The sequence below is a fragment of the Anabas testudineus genome, chromosome 24, assembly GCF_900324465.2.
Source record: "Anabas testudineus chromosome 24, fAnaTes1.2, whole genome shotgun sequence".
Lineage (NCBI taxonomy): Eukaryota > Metazoa > Chordata > Actinopteri > Anabantiformes > Anabantidae > Anabas > Anabas testudineus.
In genome coordinates this window covers 7,503,218-7,523,224 of record NC_046632.1, presented here as the reverse complement: position 1 = coordinate 7,523,224, position 20,007 = coordinate 7,503,218, and the positions used below count along the sequence as shown (strand labels likewise).

General features: G+C 41.3%; 1 protein-coding gene across 4 annotated transcripts in view; it reads left to right on the top strand.

The window, feature by feature from the left end:
* The window catches only part of ino80 (INO80 complex ATPase subunit), a 33,712-nt gene extending 14,281 nt beyond the window's left edge, over window positions 1–19,431 (top strand). For 3 of the 4 annotated variants that reach the window (XM_026341094.1, XM_026341095.1, XM_026341096.1), the window contains exons 27-37: window positions 559–784; window positions 8,926–9,053; window positions 12,667–12,761; window positions 13,170–13,242; window positions 14,441–14,599; window positions 14,786–14,888; window positions 14,991–15,079; window positions 15,391–15,546; window positions 15,983–16,154; window positions 17,561–17,776; window positions 17,944–19,431. In XM_026341094.1, the coding sequence (XP_026196879.1) occupies window positions 559–784; window positions 8,926–9,053; window positions 12,667–12,761; window positions 13,170–13,242; window positions 14,441–14,599; window positions 14,786–14,888; window positions 14,991–15,079; window positions 15,391–15,546; window positions 15,983–16,154; window positions 17,561–17,776; window positions 17,944–18,152 (1,626 nt within the window). In that variant the 3' untranslated portion in view covers window positions 18,153–19,431. The remainder of the gene's footprint in view (window positions 1–558; window positions 785–8,925; window positions 9,054–12,666; window positions 12,762–13,169; window positions 13,243–14,440; window positions 14,600–14,785; window positions 14,889–14,990; window positions 15,080–15,390; window positions 15,547–15,982; window positions 16,155–17,560; window positions 17,777–17,943) is intronic. The other variant, XM_026341097.1, reaches the window with a different exon arrangement.
* Window positions 19,432–20,007: the final 576 nt, after the last annotated feature.

Here is a 20,007-nt window from a genome sequence, read left to right as displayed (position 1 = left end):
ATCGAAACAGAGTAGATTGCATGAGTGTCCTCACAATGACTGCCACACAAAAATGTGCGTGTGCGCTGCATGTACAAAGGACAAGCATTTGAGTGATCGTGGAAAGGGAAGAGTTAGGCGCTGTTGCCATTGTGGGCTTTCAACAGTGAGAAGCTCTTATGTGACTGTGTGTGGTGGGCCTGTGGGGGTGAGCACAGTAAGTTCCAGCTGCATTTAATACAAACAGAGCCTCTAAAAAGGGATTCTTGCTCAGGTTGACAACAACAATAACACACATGCACACACTTACACACAGAACCTGCTGAGTCAGTGAAACCAGCCTCCATGCAGGGGGTTTCTGTGTGTCTACCGTATACAGGTGGTCAGTTTTTTACTTTTTTGTCAAAATAAAGCATAATATTTGGAATAAGTAATTGATCAGATCTTTTTACTGAACAAATGTTTAAAACCTTGTCATGTCACTCTACATTTAACATGCTACCTCAAAACAACATTGTTTTATTTATTTTATTTCAATTGTTGAAAACCCTATCTTTTTGTTATTGTTTTGTTTCCTAGGTAACAGCAGTTCCCATGGAGCGTTATTGCGATGACCGCAGTGCTGAGTACGAGTGGCACGTAATACGCAGCGGAGGTAGCATCATCTTCAAACAGTGTTTCCTCTACGGCTCCCCAGAACTTGCCTCAGACTGGTGTGTGAGGGCAAATTCTTTCCACCCACAGTGCCCTGGTGGGGTGATGGCCCTCTACTCTCGTCATGGATGGTCCTTTATTCGGATACCTGGTAAGGGCTGTGTGTGTGTGTGTGTGTGCCTTTTCTATTTTGGACAAGAAAAGGTCACTTCAGATTTTGAAATAGCAGATGGTGTCAGCATGTTTGCCCTATATTTATTGAAGCGTCAATTTGCTATTTGTTCTATTAAATAGGGAATATATGGTGTTTTGGTGTGAAGGAAGAGGTAATAGCCGTGGGAGAATTCACAGAGGATAAACCAGGGTCATGGGGGCAGAGGTGGTCACATCACCTTTTTCTGTCTGTCTGCCAGGCAGCCAAAGGGTGCTCTACAGACATTCACTCATATAAACACGTACCAGCAATTTCCACTAAGGTGTGGATACATGACTGTGTGTGTACGTGGCTTTACGTGTGTGCTTACAAGCACTTTATCAGAAGAGCTTGGCTTGTTGAATGAAGGGTCAACTGGAGCAGAGTGGGAGCTGATTCACTGCCAGGCTTCAGGTGAATGATGGATGTCTAGGGTGAGAGAGGCCATTACAGTTTTACAGACAACACTTCCCTTCTCATTGACCCGCTCAGCCTTTCTGCCCCTGATAAACTATCTCTGTCATGGATTGTGATGACTGCACTCTTTTTGTTTTGTGAGAAATTCCTGGCACAGAAAATGGACATGTGTGTCCTTTCATACTTGTCTGACAAGACTGAAAAACATTTTTTGTCAATTTTGTCAAAGACTTGTTTTGTGGGTCATTGTAAAACACACATCTAAATATGATTGAGGTCTTTAAAAATTCTGTAGACGCTCTCACAGATTGGTATATTGTAGTGCTTGATTTTTGTTGTCTACCCATCTTTGTATACATGTACTTGGGAGAGTGTTTGTGTGTAAAAGTGAGAAACAAAACAAGTATTTGTGTGTCTGTGTGAGAACAGCCTGAAAGCTCTTGTGAAGTTATATGGAGGCAGACAAAGCGAGGAAGTTTAGCTACTGGTCATTGTTCAAGTGCTTAGTTAGGTAACACTAATAGATGGTCCGTCTTTGTGTGTGTCTGTGTACCACTGAGTCCATTCAGGGAACTGTGCAGCGCTCACACGGTGCCTGAGGTGTCTCTCACCTCTCCCTTCACACACTCTCCCACGCTCAGCAGCATTGCCTTTCCTCAGTTACACACACAAGAACACTCACACCAAGGACAAACTTCACCTCTGTCTCTCCAGCTAACAGACAGGACCATGTGCTGATCTGAAATCAGTATCTGGCTTTGGCCTCTAAGTCCGTCTGGTCTCCCACTTCTTTCTCAGCCTTAGCAGGAAGGAAGTGACCCAACATTCGGGCACCCGTTCTCCGCTGAACACATTGTTGCCACATCAAGGCCCAGATATGTACAGTAGCCCAGCTGAAGTTTCCCACCCTCCCTCTTCTCTGCACTCCCAGCCCCACACCTTTAGAACAAATGCAGAGCTGAATAACTGTTTGTTTTGAGCACCATGGCGTGAGTATGGCTGCCCATTGATATCAATGGTGGAATCTAATCGGACGACTTATTAGAAATCAGACTATAGAGGAGGAAAAAACAATTGAGGCAACAGCAGTTTATTTTTGATGTTATTGTAATGATATTATGTTACTAAGGGATAACCATCATTTAATTAAAAAAGAATGAATTAGTTACTCTTTGTTAATAATGTTAATATTGATTGATGATTTGATACTACCATATTGTTTGTAATGATCACAGACAAGTCAAGGTGCATGCAGGGTGGTATAAGAAATTAACCCATGTATTCACTCAGTAAGAGGTTTTGACAGTAAATAAAGAAGCATTCAAGTTTTGTTTGTTTGCTAAAATGCTGCAGTTCTACCATCACCTCTCTGGAAACTTAACATAAAGCTATGACTGGAGCTTTATATTATAATAGAGAATAGTTTCATGCTGAGATTAAAATCTCAAAAAATGAATTTAAATAAATGAAAATCTATTTGAAAGGAAATAGTTTTGAACTTGCGTGCTGTGGGATTATTTGCAGAACATTTCCACTGTAACATGGAAATAACCTTTCTTGCTGTCTGTGTGGCCCCTGTGTCTCTTACAGTAATTAGAAGGAGCCGTTCCACAAAATGACGGCCCTCTCACTATAGCACGGACTCTTTTTTTTTTTTCTGGCTTTATTGTTAGCTGGGAATTGAGTGTTACTGAATGTGTGTGAGAGAGACATTAATGGACTCAATGGACTTGGATGTGCAACTTGTGTGAGTGCATATCTGTTTTGTGTCTGCCTGTATGTCTGTGTCTGTCTCTGTGTACTAATCAGACTATGAGAGAGAGAGCGCGAGTGCGAAAAGGCCAGTCAGGTCTGGCCCAGCAGCCCACATCAGGCTGTGGGAAATGCAGTTCTGCCTTCCTGTCCCTTCAAAGAAACTCTGCTCTCCAGCAAAATGGCAGGAAGCTTCCCCAGCCCTATGATAGACAGGCACAAAACAACACACATAGTCAGCCTTACCACATCACCGTTGGACTCTGCCCCTCTGCATCTGCATTAGACTGGCACTGGCAACCATCTGTGGAATGCAGTATTTTTGTTGCCAGAATAGAAGGAAAACAAAACAAAACATGCAGAAACAAGTGAATGGAGGGATTCTGTATAAATTTTCTAGTGCAATTGTTTGATGCTAATGTGTTTACAATAAGAAAAAACGGTGTTTGTAGATACTTAAGTCAAACCAGGTCAGTTTTATTGTGTGGCACTTTTTATGGACAGTGGCAATTTAAGGTGCTTCACACCTGCATAATAGCAAAATGATCAATAATGAGAAACTAAGAAACTCAAAATCCCAAACTAGACTGAAGGGGGAGACATTACCCACATTATACATCTATGATGACATCTCTGAACATGGAAGCCAAGTAATACCACTCTAACTCACTCTGTCCCTTAGCCAGCTAGCTTTCATCTGTGGTGTGTCGAGTTAGTGCTGGCCAAGGGTAACTAGCAGTAATCTGTCTTAATGACAGAGTTCACAATGGGTGCTGTGGTGTGGTGAGGTTCCCCCATGAAACTCTGAGTGCTCACCAGACTGTCTGTCTCTTCTTGTGCTTAACGACTCCTAGAGAACCAAGAGCAGTGCTCCTTTTGCATGTTTGAGGGGAGACAGTGATGTATGCGCAGACATGTTTCGTGTGTGTGTGTGTTTTTTTGTGTGTGTGTGTGTGTTTTAATATATACACACACACACAGGGACAAGAAAAAGTATGTGGAATTTCTTGTTTTTCTGCATTAATTTGTCAAACTATAATCTGATCTTCATCTAAGTCAAAGTCAATGTCTTTATTAAGAACAACCATAAAAAAACCTCATAGTGTTAGTGGAAAAAGTAGAATATTTAATGAATTGGAAATTCATCTTCCCACCAATAACTGCAAGCTGGCCAGGCCCTGAAGCGGCAAAGCAGGCCCAAATCATAATGTTTCCTCCACTATACTTTACAGTTTACCTTTTACGTCAAGTGTAGTGCTGTGTGTTCTTTAACATTACCTTACATTAACGCTTTCCAGCTTTATGTAAATCAACAATTCCTGATTGTAAATTCTCTGAAATCTCCTTTTGGTGAGGCATGGCTCACATAAGCGTATTATTCTTGTCCAGAGCAACCTCAAAATAGCTCTAGTCCACACTTCCAAAACTAATTTTCCTAACTTATGCTAACACCTGGCTTGTATTAGCTTTTTGAGGTCATTATACCTTTTTCCATTCTACTGTGAGGTTTTTATGGTTGTTCTCTGTCATCAGAATTTTTTTGTGTTATTACTTTGGGCACATTATATTTGTTAATACTCTTGATTTAGATCAGATCACATTTTATGACAAATTAATGCAGAGACTGTAAAACGCCGACAAGAAGCTAAAATCTTTTTTCCAGAATCTCCCGCTGGCATCTGTCTCTCAGCTATGGTGACGGCGATATAGTTAGAAAATTAAGTTTTAGTACAGTTTTTTTTTTTTTTGTCGATACATGCAGAAGCAGTAAAGTAGTATCAGGGTAACATTTCCATCATCAGCAGTGCTGAACAAGTGTTGCCCATTGACTTATTGATTGCACAGTGTAATGTATCATTATACAGTGAGGAGCCGACACTTGGTTCGATCGTTGATTCGACCTGTTCTGTGGCCCCCCATCTGTCTCTCTTTCTCACATAACCATCCATCCATCTTCTTCAATCAGCTCTTGATATATTTTTTTTCCTCTGCGATCTCACTGCTGTTCATCTCCTCTTTTTCGATCGCATCTGGCCCACTAACTCCCTGTTGAGGGCGGCTCCACTTTTGGCTTTGGCAGCAGCAGCAGAGTGGAAGGGGACAGGACAGGACAGAAGATTGTAGTAACGTATTAATGAAATTAGCACCATAGTTGGTTTGGGAGTATCAGGCGCCAGGCGCCAGGGCTGGGCCGGGGTTAATTAGCTGGCAGCAGGCCTTTAATTGGGTCAGGACCGTGTCAGGCCCCTGGCTCTGGCCCTACAGGGATTGGATTACACCATTGGGGGACAGACAGCACGAGGAGGGAGAGTGGGTGTGTAAAGGGGAGTAGGAGGGAGAGTTTGTAGTAGTGGAGGATGGAAGGATAGAGAGGGAGCTGGAGAGTGCAGTGGATGTGGTAAAAAGGGGGAAAGAGGAGGGACATATGAGTGTAGCCTAATCTGCCAGCAGGAGGTAAAGATAGGAGGAGATGGGGAGGGCTGGCTGAGTGAATACCACTGTTAGACTGAATTGGAGTGGGGTTCTGTGAAAGGGGGGCAGGGCAGGTGGTGAAGCTTGATATGTGAATCCATGGCAACGACAGAGTGGTGTCACACCGCATGGGATTTGCTCCTGTTTTTGGGGTGTGGTCTTAACACACTCCCTTTCCCTGCAATCTAATTATAAAGTTGTTTTGTGTACATTTCAAAGCCTTTTATTCCAAATGTTTGTTGTGCTGCTCATGTATTATATATATATATATGTCACTCCACATGTCCTGCTGTTTTTTGGTGGTTTTTTGTGTGTGGTTATCTGCAGCTTCTTTTGTTTTCCCTTTAGTTACAAAATGATGCTGTTACCATGTGAATTTATTTCACACAATCCCAACTGAATGAATCTTTAGGCCAATTCATCTAAAGCGACATGCTAGTTAAATATATAGACATCTATTTTAATCCCTGTAGATCATCCATAATTCATGCTACATGCATGGTTACTGCATCCAGTTCGCTCACATTTATGGTCACGCATTTCATTGCAGCCACATGTAGCTTATAATGTAAGCCATAAGTGTTATGTTGGAATGAGACAGACCACCAAAGCCCTCCCAAATCGGAATGATTCATTCTCCTGGCTCCGCTTTACAGGGTATGGCAGCGGTATTTATAAATAGGGATTTTCTGTATGCAGAACTAAATGTTTTGAACTCGGGCACCTCTCTCTGAAGCCACATTGCTGGGCTTTGACAAGTTTGGATATTTGCTCGGTTGAGATTATTTTTTGTTGGACTTCCGTTTCCCTGCTTGTCATTGATTGTTTAGCAATTAGCTAGCTTATTTATACTGGTTCCCAATGTGTTAAATGCTTCTGAGATGAAAATGTATTATGTTAGTGATCAGACTGTGGTTATAGCTTGTACATGAAGATAAACATATAAGAAATATCTACACATCAGAAGGTCACTTTCTTAAAGAGCATAGCAGCTCCCCCTTTGTTTTCATTTATAATCCAGACATTTAAAAAAATGCCAGGACTAACATGTCTCCTCATACAAAATAACAGTTTACAACTGATTAATATTAGCTTTTAAGATTTACAGTTTATGCCCTTCGGTAAATAGTTTAAATAAAACATGCCTCAGATAGGGGTTTAACTCGTCTTCAAACATGACATCAGAGACTGGAGGCTTAAATATAATCTGCTAAATGGAAACAGATTGGGGAAAAGCACTGAATAATATTTATTTATTTACTATACTATTTGTGTCTTTGCCAAAGGTTTAAGTCTGGGTGGTTGGCAGTGTGGACCTCAGTGCTGATTGGTGCCCTTGACTGAGCAGTAGTCTTGGTTAAATTGGCAACTGCTGTGAAAAGGCCCAGTCTGATCTAAACCACAGCATCACCACCGCAGCCACCATTCTAATGTTGGTTCACTTTAGCCGGAGCCACCACAGACCCCCTTCACTCTTTGCATTTCACTGTCTGTCTGGGCCTTTTGCTTTTACACACATCTAATCCTCTATGTCTCTCTCTCTTCCTTCAATCCACTTTCTTGACGCCAACGACAATTATAGGCCTTTGATGGTGGTATACAGTGTTTTTGTATCTCAAAACCTGTGGTGAGCTGGCTTCTTGATAGAAATCTGAACCACAGCACTGTGTAACAGCTTCATACCTTCCAATAAATCTACAGTTAGGTTGCTTCAGATTTAGTTTATTGTCTTATGCTATTATTGTATTTCGAGTTTCTTTTATTAATAATAATGACTTTATTGATCCCCTTGGGGAGCTGCAGTAGATGATGTCGCTACTGTGGGGTGTCGATGTCTTGTCCAAGGACACCTCAACATATAGCCAGGAGGAACCAGGGATCCAACCAGTAACCCTGGGGTTTATAGACGACTACTCTATCAACTGAGCCAACTTATAATTATTTGTCCCTTTTCCCTTCTTTCTTCCCTCATTTTGCCCATTTACTTTTCTCCATTTCTCTGTATTTCTATGTAAACCTTATAATTTTAGCCCAATTAATTTCAGCCGTTTCTATTTCACTGGGAAAACACAACAAGCAAGCAAACAGAAGTGTAAAGTTTTTATACTTTGCCTACAATAAACTGGCTGTCTTGAGGAAAGCCACACAAATTAAATTAAATTATAGGCTAACTTTGGTTCAAAACTCATCCTGTCAACACGTTCCCATGAGCTCAAGGTCTGTGTAAGCCCATGACTAAATGTGTTTGACAAGCTGACACCACTTCACAGTGACCAGTGTTTCCTCTGTTCATCTGTTTTAGTAGTTCCTCTTTAACACCTCTGCAGGGCTTGACCTTATTTGGGGGCCTGTTCTAGAAGGTCACAGGTCAGGGTTCAGTCTGAGTCCTCGTTAGCATAGAATTCTACCGGTCAAGAGTTGGGAAATCTCATGTTAGTTTTGTGGCTTTTGCAGGATAATGGAGTGACTTTATCACCTTCGATTGAGTGAAAATTCTTCAATATCAGTGTTTTACTGAAATTGTGGCAGGGATAGTGCGTATTATTATAGCCTCAGTTTAAATTTTCTGACCTTGTGTTTTGGATTGGATGCAGTGTGATTTTAATGTGGTTGGTTACATTTCACTGACAAAGCAAGGAAATGAGATTTGGAAATATTTATGAGCCCAGGTTTTCAGTGTACAAAAGGGGGCTAGTGAACAAGTGTCCAACTCGAGTGCAAGATAGCCTAGACTCACTCTCCCATAGGGACTCTCTTGTAACCCGGACCTGACCCTGTCACCTGACCCTGGACCTGGCCATAGGTTCTCCCCACTTAGGGTCATGACCTCTTGGTCATACACCATAGTGTGCCTGTCACTGGGTCGATGGCAACCTCAGCCCTTCTCTCAATCTGCCATTGTGCCAGATGATGTTAATTCCTCATCAGCTGGACATGGAGGGAACCACAGCAGACCCGGGTTGAGATTGCTTCCCATTTACTCTCTGTGGGCAATCATTTGAAGTCACCTGACATTCTCACAACTTCTCTTTCGGCCTTGTCCTCTCTCTATTTTTGATTCTCTCACTAGCTATAGGTTTTTGTCAGTAGTCCATTCAATAAGGAAGCATGTTATTTTAATTTTTTATTTCTTTTATTTCAAAAAACCTGAGACTGATGTAAAAGGATTTGGCACATAGCTGATCCTCTTGCGTGAAGGGGCTCTTATCTGAAAAAAATATGGCTTTGTCATGGACTTAGTTTTCTTTGTTCTGTCAATTCAGAGAAAGTCAGTACTGCTATATGAGTAAACACATATAAAAGTTGTGTATGCCTGCAAGTTTAGACATAACCACAAAGAATAAATTTTTAAATAGTTTTGGACAATTAGCTGCTTAAAATGAGCAATAATTTAAAGCACCAATCTCTCACCATCCATGTAGTCTGAGTTTACATTTATTTATTTCTTCTTCTTACAGATAAGGAAAGCCTGATAACGGAAAGTGGCAAGCTCCACACATTGGATATCCTGTTGAGTCGGCTAAAGGCACAGGGACACAGAGTCCTCATCTACTCCCAGATGACGCGCATGATAGACCTACTGGAGGTATAAACACACACTGCACAGTATAAAAAATCCAAATGTATTCTTTTTTTCTTTGTAATTTCACATACAATTGCACAGTCTTTAAAGCTTTAAAGATAAGTCCACTGTGTTGACAAAGACACAGTTACTTTAGCCATCAAGAATTATTTTTTAAAAATGTCTCCTGCGGTCACACAGTGCACCATTAATGTGTCATTTTCATACCTTTTTGTTGTTCCAAGCAAGTTGTTTGACTTGTCCACTTCCACCAGCAAGTTATTGAGCTCCGCTACCTCTAATCAGCCTGCCCGTCCCTCGTTAGTGCACTCATTAGGTGGCTAATTAACAGGTCAAGTCTAATTAGCAGGGTCTCATCTGCAGGGGAGGCAGCCAGATGGGAGGAATGACTAGAAGGAGAGAGGAGAGGGGGAGATGGGAGTGGCACAGGCCTTGGGGTTAGAGGAGAAAGAAATATTGTAATGCAGAAGACAAAGTAGTTTAGTTGGAAAAAAGATGGGCACAAAATCATTTTATGCTGTACTCTGGACCTTAACCAGAACCGTACTAGATCAGAACTGCCAGGGAGATTTTAGGATCTCTTAGTGCCTTTATGTACCCAGGATAAGTACAGATACATCATATCTGTGAAAACATCTAGGTCATGGTTATCACAAATGTGCTGTTTAGTTGCAACTGGACTTTAAGTTCTTGAAGATGTTTCACTTCTCATCCAAAGGCTTTACCAGTTCTGACTGCATGTCGCAATGTCAGTTAGAACATCTTCAGAACTTAAAGCAAGTCCAGTTGCTACTAAACAGCATCTATCCAGATCACCCTGACCAAACAGATGCGTCATCATACAGTTTATTTACAATTTATCAACAAAAACGTCACACAACCCAGGGACACTAGTTAGCTACAGTACAATCTGTTTGGAGGTCAGTGCTAACAGAGTTCAAGGTGTAAAATGTGCGTCACTGCTCTCTCCATAGAAAAACAATAGCACAGAGCTTTTCTGCCAGTGATCCTGTGTCGACAGCCTCGGTACGGTACTCCATTGTTGCCTCCATATTTGTTGTAAACATCACCACGGAGCCAAAAGCTTCTGGCATGATGTCATTGGGAATTCCTTCCATGTTCAAACAGCACAGTGCTGTTTCCACAGCCAAATCTTTTGATGGCAGATGGACCCAGCCCAGGTGGTTAAGGACTGTCTTCCTGTGTGTCTGGAAAACAGTGGGAATGCCTTGTGTTTAAAGGCCAAATGAAAACAGCAATGGTGTGAATGCTTGAGATAGATGAGATAATGCAACGTTGTCATTCTGTATTAATGTTCTAGCTAGCTGTTCCACCTTCAATTGCTCCAAGCTATACCTTCCATGTCTAATGAGGTAATAGTACAGCTCCTCTTTTGTGAGTGACCTCATACAGTAAGGTGGGTGTGACAGCATCTTCTTTACTAATTCACTAATGACACTCACAAACGAAATCATATACTCTATTCACCCAATCTGGTTTCAGTTTTCTTGACCATATTAGCTTTCTTAGTGGTCGGGATGGGAAGAATTCTACAGATGGAGCCGATTTCCTGAACATGAGACTGTGACTAAGAGAAAAACTAAAGGAGAGGCTGATCCTAATCTTTGTCATTAGCGTCATTGTTTTTGTCGCCGGTGGGCTGCCGGTTCTTCTGGTGACATCACGTTGTTGGGTGATGGATCGTTGAGATCCGGGTGGCCAGAAGAAAAATAACATTGCTGACTTTCTCTGGCAGCAGGCGATAGTGGAGGAGAACCACCAAGTCACTGCCCTCCTGCTTGAGTTGTGTGTCTGTGGCTGCTTAGGCGGCACTTTACTGTGCTGCAAGTCTGCGGCTTAGATTACAGTGCTGCTGGGAATGTTCAAACTAACTTTTTTTGGTTCCACAGCCAAAAAATTTTGCAGTGGATTTATATAAGCAAATACAGATTATACAGTGGAATAAATTCAATTTGGCAATTGAGTTGAATGAGTTTGTATTCAAACCAATACAATTCTGTAGCAGTCACAAAACAGAAAGAAGGTGCATGTACATATTTTATAGAAAACTTGTTTTTTATGGCTGAGATAATGACGTTCTGAAAAACGTATCTAAAACAAGGCTCAAAAACTGGGGAAGAAGCCGGCTTTGTGTTTTTGCTCTTACAGCAGTGCATTATTTAAGAGGCTTGCGCTTTCTTAGATAATCTGAGTTTAAATGTCATTAGGTTCACTCTCTTATATGTTTCCTACTTTGACATTAGTTTTGAACCTATAAACTGATTTATGACATCTGTGGAAGACATTACAAAATTAATGAAACATGCAGGAATAGAGCAGTGTCACTTATGATTAATGCAAAATATTACAGAAAAAGTCTGTTGAAGTATTGATCTCAGTGTGGAAAGTACCGTTGTGGCTGTCTCATGTGTTTTGTCTGGGATGGACTTCACAACGATATCTTGGGGGAACTTTTAGTAATACTTTTTAGTATCTAGAGTAGGAAGGCTGAGTAAGGCTTTCTGAGCAACAATATCTGCAGCATCTTACAACCAACATATCAAGACCTTATTCAATGAGATTAGCAACATTTTGGGCCAATGATCTATAATGTAGTGTTCACTCAGAGCAGATGGAGTAGTTGGGAAGAGAGCCAAACACACACAGAGGAAGGAGGCCCCGGGTGACAAGGGTTTAGTGAGGTCACTGAAAACATAGTGTCAAATCATTGATATCATCAGTAATGATTGTGTGAGGTGAGCTGTGATGTGTGCCAGTAATTATAACTGGTCCATTGGTTCAGTGGTACAGATATGTTTGAGTGAAGAGGTCAAGGGTTCAGGTCAGTGCTTAAAGAAAGATCAGCATGTCACCTCATCACTGCTGTTACTCAGGCCTCTGCACTTAAGAACCCCTCCCATCAGACCTAACACCCACACACAAACACACACAGACCAGCTTAGCAGACTTTGGGGGGATAGAATATCAGCTTTTGGATTTCTCAATGTCTCTCCGGGCTGGACTTGAGGTTTTAACTCCAGCGAATGCACATATTAAATGTGGGATTTTGATATTTTGGACACAGAATTGCTGTCGTACAGAAATTCTTACACTAAAGATTAATATTTCTTGAGCTTTGGAACCTAACAAAGAGACCTGCAGGGCTTATCTACTGCTCATAGACTTAAATTGAATTGAATTGCTGGGGAACTTTCTCTGAACGGAGGCTGAAAAACAGTTTCAGATTTCCTCCGAGTTTGAATGACCCAATGATTTCAAAATAAATAAACGGTAGAGCTGATCCAGAAAGGTCCTGTTGTGTAAATGTGAAATTTGAAAGGCCTTATTCATGAATTCTGTAAAAGGTTGGATGCAGTTTTGATTTCTTTTGTTTGTTTGTTTGTTTTTTGGGGGGATTTTTTGTTTTTTTGTTAATAAACAATAGAATTTCCATCTGTAAAACAAATATACTGTGTGCAAACAGTTTGAGAAAATCCACTGAACTGAGACTACACTAAGCCTAGTTTTGGCAAAGCTCAGAATAAATGAGGAACTTCATACAACACCACATAACTGGCTCATCAGTTCTCCTAATATTTTGTCTTTGTCTTTCCAGGAGTACATGGTTTATCGTAAGCACACCTACATGCGCCTTGACGGATCTTCTAAGATTTCTGAACGCAGAGACATGGTGGCTGACTTCCAGAGCAGGTGGGTAGAGTGATACAGTCTACAGTGTGTGTGTGCATGAAACATGTTTGCAAGTAGCTAAATAAATTTCCCAATATTGTAGCATTCAGTGAACAGTTTAATCGTTTATGTATACATCCAAATATGTGTGTGCGTGTATTTGTGTGCAGCTCTAAGGTCCTGGTTCTTATCGTATGGCATGTAGGTGAGAGAGTTTGTGGCTTATTGTGCTGGACTGTGCCATTGGTATCTTGCACATCTTTTGTTTCCCAGGCCACTCCTGTCTTACCTTAATTGTGTGCTATGATATAATTCTATTCATACTATAACTGAAGTTCCACATAGTATATTTTAAAAATGTGTTTGTTTCTCCCCCCCCCCCTCCATCTTTATGCCCTCATTCCACATCTCCCCCTCCACCCTTCATAGGACGGATATCTTTGTGTTTCTGCTGAGTACGAGGGCTGGAGGGCTTGGCATTAACCTGACTGCTGCTGACACTGTGAGTCATCGACACACTGAAGGAAAACCAATTTGGTGGTGCAGTATCAAAGTTTAAACTGCATATGTTTCCTATATTAATCCTGAAACCTAAAGACAATGCAGTGTACCTTCTATTCTTTTACTTTATTGTCTAGCCAGAAAAAATAGGTTGCATCACAGCATTTAAAAACCTGTTAATTTAATACACACTAGTGTGGATGCATGCATTGTATTGTTGAAATTTTGTATAATTGATTATCTCTGTGTATATCGACATCAACATAATCTACATGTGTGCCTGTTGCCCTATTTAGATTTATTTTACTTAAGAGCATTTACATGCACTTAAGTAACCAGGGTACAGTCGGCTTTCTCGAGAAAGCTGATTTCTTAGCCATGTAAACAGGAAACGTGGTCCACGTAATCAGGGTAGGGAATTAGAGAAACCTGATTTCCTGAGGCAGATTTCTCCTGGAGAACCCTGATTACTCTGACATGTAAACACGTAATCTGGTTTCTAATCGACTTTTTGCAAGAGTGTGCATAACAAAGGCTGCTGACACCCATGTTACTACTATCAGTAGTAGTGCTGTAGGATGAAAGGAGATATCATTACACAGAGCGACGCTGGTTCGTTTTTAAATCAACTTCACCCAAAATGAAATTGAAACTGAAACCAACACAAAGTTTCCTGTAGATGTCTCAATAACTCACTTTTCACAGTGCATTTCTTTAATTCAGACAGTTTGCACTGTAAATAGGAGCTCTGGGACTGCCACGGTCGTTCTCTCTCTCACAGTGCTGTCAATCAGCTCCCCGACAGACGTATTTAAAAAAAAAAAAAAAAAAAAAGGAGGGAGAGAAAAAAAAGAAAATTGATCGGGAAGCGTCTTTTCTGTCTCCATACAGCTAAAATCCTGTGGACCACGCTGCCAAAATCCGCTCAGGACAAAGGAGAAATCTGATTACTCTTTTGCTGCATGTATACTCGGATTTTCAGTAACCAGTGCATGCAAACCATTCCCTGATTACCCGAGAAACCTGGTTTCTCTCTGTAACCTGGTAATTTGTCAGAGAAAGCGGTACCTTTGTATCATGTGGAAAACAATACGGCAGCATTAAAAGTTGTAAATGAACCAACGCTGATCTTAAAATCTTAATGTTCAGATTAAAGTTAAACTAGATTGAAGTAGAATCTTTTCATTGTTTCCCTCTAGGTTATCTTCTATGACAGCGACTGGAACCCCACAGTGGACCAACAGGCTATGGACAGAGCCCACAGACTGGGTCAGACAAAGCAGGTCACCGTCTATCGCCTCATCTGTCAGGGAACCATCGAAGAGAGGATCCTGCAGCGAGCTAAGGAGAAGAGCGAGGTGTGAAATACAAGCACCTTAATATGATTTAAGCTAACAGTTTTGTTGTGATTTTGCCTGTTTTCCAACAAACCAATACACAAGTAATAGAGTGAGAGTCACTCAGTAAACGGTGAACATCATGATGTAAGTATGGTTACGTGATAAGTGTTGTTAAGTGATGTTTTATTGTTCTTGTGTAACAAGATTCAAAGGGTGGTGATCTCTGGAGGTAACTTCAAACCAGACACACTCAAACCAAAGGAGGTGGTCAGCCTGCTATTGGACGATGATGAGCTGGAGAAGAAATGTGAGTGTTTAAGGCGTGCACGAACATACAGCCAGATTTTGATTTCAATCTGTCGTCCAACTCTTACCATATAAATTAAAAACCGTTTCTCTTTTCCTGTAGTGCGTCAGAGACAGGAGGAGAAGAGGCAGCAGGAGGAGTGCAGCAAGGTGAAAGAGCGCAAGAGAAAGAGGGAGAAGTACGCTGAGAAGGTACAGTACACCCTGATCTCAACTGTAACCTCATTTGTGACAGATTAGATTACATTAGATAGATGAATGAAATACATGGTGAGGAAGCATGTGTAGAATCAGTAGAAAGGAGGGAACAGACAGAAAGGAGGAAATGTTTTAGTTGTTGAGTTTTCTTGCTTTGGACTCAAGTGTTGGTCTGGCGGATAGGCCTGACAACAGAACACATCCACAGAGATTTTACAGTACAATACAAAGGATGTGAGCTTTTGCTCCAGCAAAGTATGAATTGAGTGTAATAAGCATTAAACATACTCTGTCCCCTCACTCAGAAGAAGAACGAAGAGTCGGAGAACAAGAGGAAAAAGGAGGTGAACCTGGTCATCTCTCATGCACCTTCAGCAGACAACTCCAACCTGTCTGCAGATGGAGATGACTCCTTCATCAGCGTTGAGATGGACTCGGCCATGCCCAGCCCCTTCAGTGAGGTGAGGAAGTCAAATGGGAAAGGAGCGATGCAGTGTGCATGCTCTTTTTGGTAGTTACTAGGAGTTTTCCCCCTCCTCTAAGATGAAGGAAGTTGACGAAGAGAGAAATATTATAAAACTGTGGTTTATGTTACGAGGATGGTTGGTGACCCTGCTAGATCACCGTTACAAGAGAATAACTAAACTTACTCTTATTCTTCATCTTTTGCTTTTAAATTCTAGTCATCTTCCTTTTCTCATTCTCTCTTTGCATACCATTAACTCTCTTTGTGTTCTATATTTTCTTTCCTGATGTATGTATTCCTTGTTTCCATCTCCTATTTGTTCCTTGTACTGATCCTCCATTGTTACCCTTTGCTATAATGGCCTGGTTTCCCCTCTTCCCTGTGATGCTGACCCCCAGCCTGTGTGTATGTCGGTGTTTGCTCCTTGTCAGATCTCCCTGAGCAGCGAGCTTCAACCTGGCTCGTTGCCACCAGATGCCGATGCAGACGAGAGCAGCAGTGACATGCTGGTGATTGTGGATGATCCTGTGTCTTCTGCGCCACAGTCTCGTGCCACCAACTCCCCGGCCTCCATGTCAGGATCAGTTTCTGACAACATGAATGGTGAGAGAACCTTTGACTTGCTTGTTTGTCTACAGAGTGAGTGGGGGTCAGGGTCCCCAGTGGCTGGTTGCAGAGCTGAAATGAAACCTTTCAGCTCCCATATGAAGTTAATAAATTGTAGTTCATAGATAGTACTCCTCAGTGTATACTATGTCTGCATAATGTGTAAAATCAGAAAACAAAAATGCACAGTTTCCAAAAGTGTACAAAATATAATAGCACATAACATTATATGAACCTTAGGGGCAATCAGTATAATATAAGTATCAGAATGATCATACTTAATGGTCTAAGTGCATTGTATCTGTTCAGCTGCGCTTCTTTGAAAACGCTTCAAATTTGCCAAAGAAAACATGACCTGTGTGTTATCTATGAGATAGTATTATTGTGCTGGAAACAATGGTAGAGAAGCAAAAGGGGTAACTTACATTAAGGGCCTTACTGAACACACAAGTATGGCTTGTTATATTCTTTTTGCTATCAGGACTATGTTTAAATTGGCATGGATCCATTCAAGCAAGTCATATTACTGCATTATTTAGATTTATGAGGGTCTTATTTTGTCTTAGCTGCAGTATTTCCGTACGTCTTGTACTAGGGGACTCGGATAAGTAGTGAATCTATAGTTTCAGATGTGTCTTTCTGTAGTTTGAATGGATTGCAATAAAGTACCCCCTCTGAATTGCCCACTGTCTTATGGAAACCCCTTTGGGATTTTTGCTTCCACGCTCCAGTAAGATTATTTATGGCCCCTGGGAACCAGGCCAAGCACGAATGGAGTAAGTTGGTGAGTTCAGAGATGCAGATAATGTCATAATGAAAGCTTTAGAAGACAGGATGAAGGTTAGAATGAGGGAGCAACTGGTAAACTTGGACAAAGTAATGAAAAAAGTAGGAAAGGATTAAGGTACGGGGGTAAGGGATTTATGGAGGGTTTCGTCTGTGTCTGGGTGTAAGTGCTAGGATCGACTCATCTCCCCCCATCAAGGGATCGTATACCACAGTATTTGGATGGAACCATGCAAATAAAATGCAGACCAACAGAGAGATGCACAGTCAGAGGGGGGAGAAGGTACTGGAAGGGTTAGGCACATTACCAATGAGGCAGACACTGGCTCTAATTCTGCAAACAGTATGGAAAATTAGAGCAATATTCCACGGTTTGCTTGAGCCTGTACTTATCATAATGACTGGTAATGGTTAATGGGTAACGATTCATTTACAGTACAGTAAAATTACTACAGTACTCTGGGCTTTGAAGGATTGGACTGAGGCCAAACATACAGAACATCTCTCCCAGAGCTGTTCCTGTCTAAAGTACTGAGAGTAAGACATAGTATCCACAACAAGCAAGAATAAAATAATAATTAATATAAGAATTTTTTTGTGTTTGCATCCATCTTCAGGTGTTTCTACCTCAGACACCATCAGTCCGGGCAGAGGCAGGTCCGGACGGAGTCGAGGACGACCCAAAGGATCCGGATGCGGGGCAAAGTCAGGAGGGAAAGGACGTGGGCGCAAGTCAACGGCAGGCAGTGCAGCAGCTATGGCAGGAGCGATGGCTGGTGCAGCCGCTGCATCGGCTGCAGCTTATGCTGCTTACGGCTACAGTGTTTCTAAAGGTTTGTGAACACCATCTACGCTTTAAGACAAAGGGTGTCTGTGGAGATTCTAACTGTTAAAAACACTTTAAACTAGTCTGGATTTACTAAAACCTGAAGTTTGAGTCATCTTCTTAATGTTGTTTATGTGCACTGAAGTAATACTTGCCATCCTTCCCGCCCCACAGCAGGCCTTTCTGCATCCAGCGCATTGCAGCCTTCCCTGGGCCGGTCTGGTACCACCCCCACCTTCAACGCCAGCAGAAGCTCCTCTCCCCAGGCCAAAGGAGGCACCTCCACCCCGAGCCCCCACAAACAGCTGGCCCACGGCCACCATCACAGCAGCTACAGCGCAGTCAGGAAGGGCAAAGGCCCTGGTGGTCCTGGGGCTCGATGATGTGCACTCAACACACGCTGACAACTGACCTGCTCTCACTGTGATCACCACAGACGCTGTACACCTAAACTAATAAACGGGGGTTGAAGTATTTATAGTGACTGAGGACTACCTGGAGGGCCATTCTCTGGTTTCTGTAAAACAACTTAAAGACCGCTCTTCACACGCACATACACACAAACCCTCCACATTTCTTTGGTGTCAGTTTAATTTTAACGTGTCCAGGTCAGTAGAAAGAAAAAGTTTCCAAGTGCTTTTTTGAGATGACAAACTACTTTTCTATTTGTGACAGGAAGCTCTTTTGATTTGCTACTCAGCAGTGATGTTAAAACAAAGACATGAACCAACACGTAGTTGAAAGGGCTTTGAAATTCTTGTTTGTCAGGGCAGTGAGGCAAAGGGGTTTCTGTCGAATGCACTGAGCCACGTCTTCCTTTTTTTTTTGTGTGTGTGTGTTGTTGATGCTCATAAATGTACATTAGGTTATTTAAATTGATCTGTATCTAGAGACGTTCAGTGCAAACAAATGGATTATTCTGCATTTCACAGAGCTTACTGTGAATCCGTACTTTACCTACCCACACTGTACCAAACAAAATGTCTACAGCTTTTCTACTAAAGCTCTTATTTTTGTAATAAAATTTCCCAAACCAGCATGGCAGGTCTTGACATTAAGATTTTTGTTTTTTTGTCCATACAATGTGTTCCAGTACAGATGAAAATGAAAATTACTAATATATTTTTGCCCAATGGGAAAATAAAAAGAATGGATGGTGTAAAAATTGTCTTACAAAATAAGGGGTACTGGTCAATATGGCTACGCTGCTACAATAAATTCACTGATTATTTGGTTGACTAATATTTAAGTTATTGGAGTTATGTTAAAAATGGACAATTCATGGTAAATGCAAATGGAAGATTCACCTGTAAAACAGTGTAAATTGTACTGAAGACAATTTTATTTTTCAGAAAAATAACAGTTTTTGTGATGAGGAGTCTGTGGTTCTCATTGTTGTCTTTTGATGTTTTAGATAAAAAGGTTGCATTGGTGTCTTACGTTGAGCACTACATGTGTTATATTATAGGTTTGCTTTTGTGTTAATAGTGTGATTAAAATATGATGTTCTATATCGATGTACATAATAATGAAAGCGACTTTTCCTCTGACTTTTCCCTCATTCGCTTGTCTATTTTTATAGGTTTTGTGTACATATAAAAAAATCCATCTGCCATTTTACTAACAGGAGCAAACTGAAAATAAAGTGCTGAATCAGTCTTAGTGCTTTTGTTTTTTTCATCATTCTGTTGAGGGGGGTTCATATTTAAAGTTTAATATTAAACTTTCATTTGCTCCTAATGTAATAAAGCGGCTGTGACCAGTACAGCGATGCAGAGCAGTAATGGATTTGGTGACACTTGTAAACGGAGGCTCGTATATCAACTGTGTCACTGCCAGGTGAAAGTACCTCTTGGCCAGCTCGGTGGCATCCTGTGGCTTTGGAAATAAATCTGCATGCTGCACGAGGGTGAGAAACAGTGCATCGGACCATATCGCTTTCCTCTTGTGCTGCTCAGCCTGGGTTTTGTGTTTCGTACTTGCAGCTTTACTCTGGTTGTCAAATATGCTGTTCTTTGTAGAGACTCTTCCAGCAGTATTATATCAACTGCGTTTTTGTTTTTTGAAGAAGAAGAAATAATTATGTGTTTTTAGGCAACCGTTCTCTTTCCTTTGCTACGTTAAATTATTTCGCACTGACACATAATACACCTACAATTATAGATTTCAGAGATGTTAACACACTGAAATAGGAAATTGAAGCACAGCAGTAAGTGAAACTTGTACATATCCAATCCC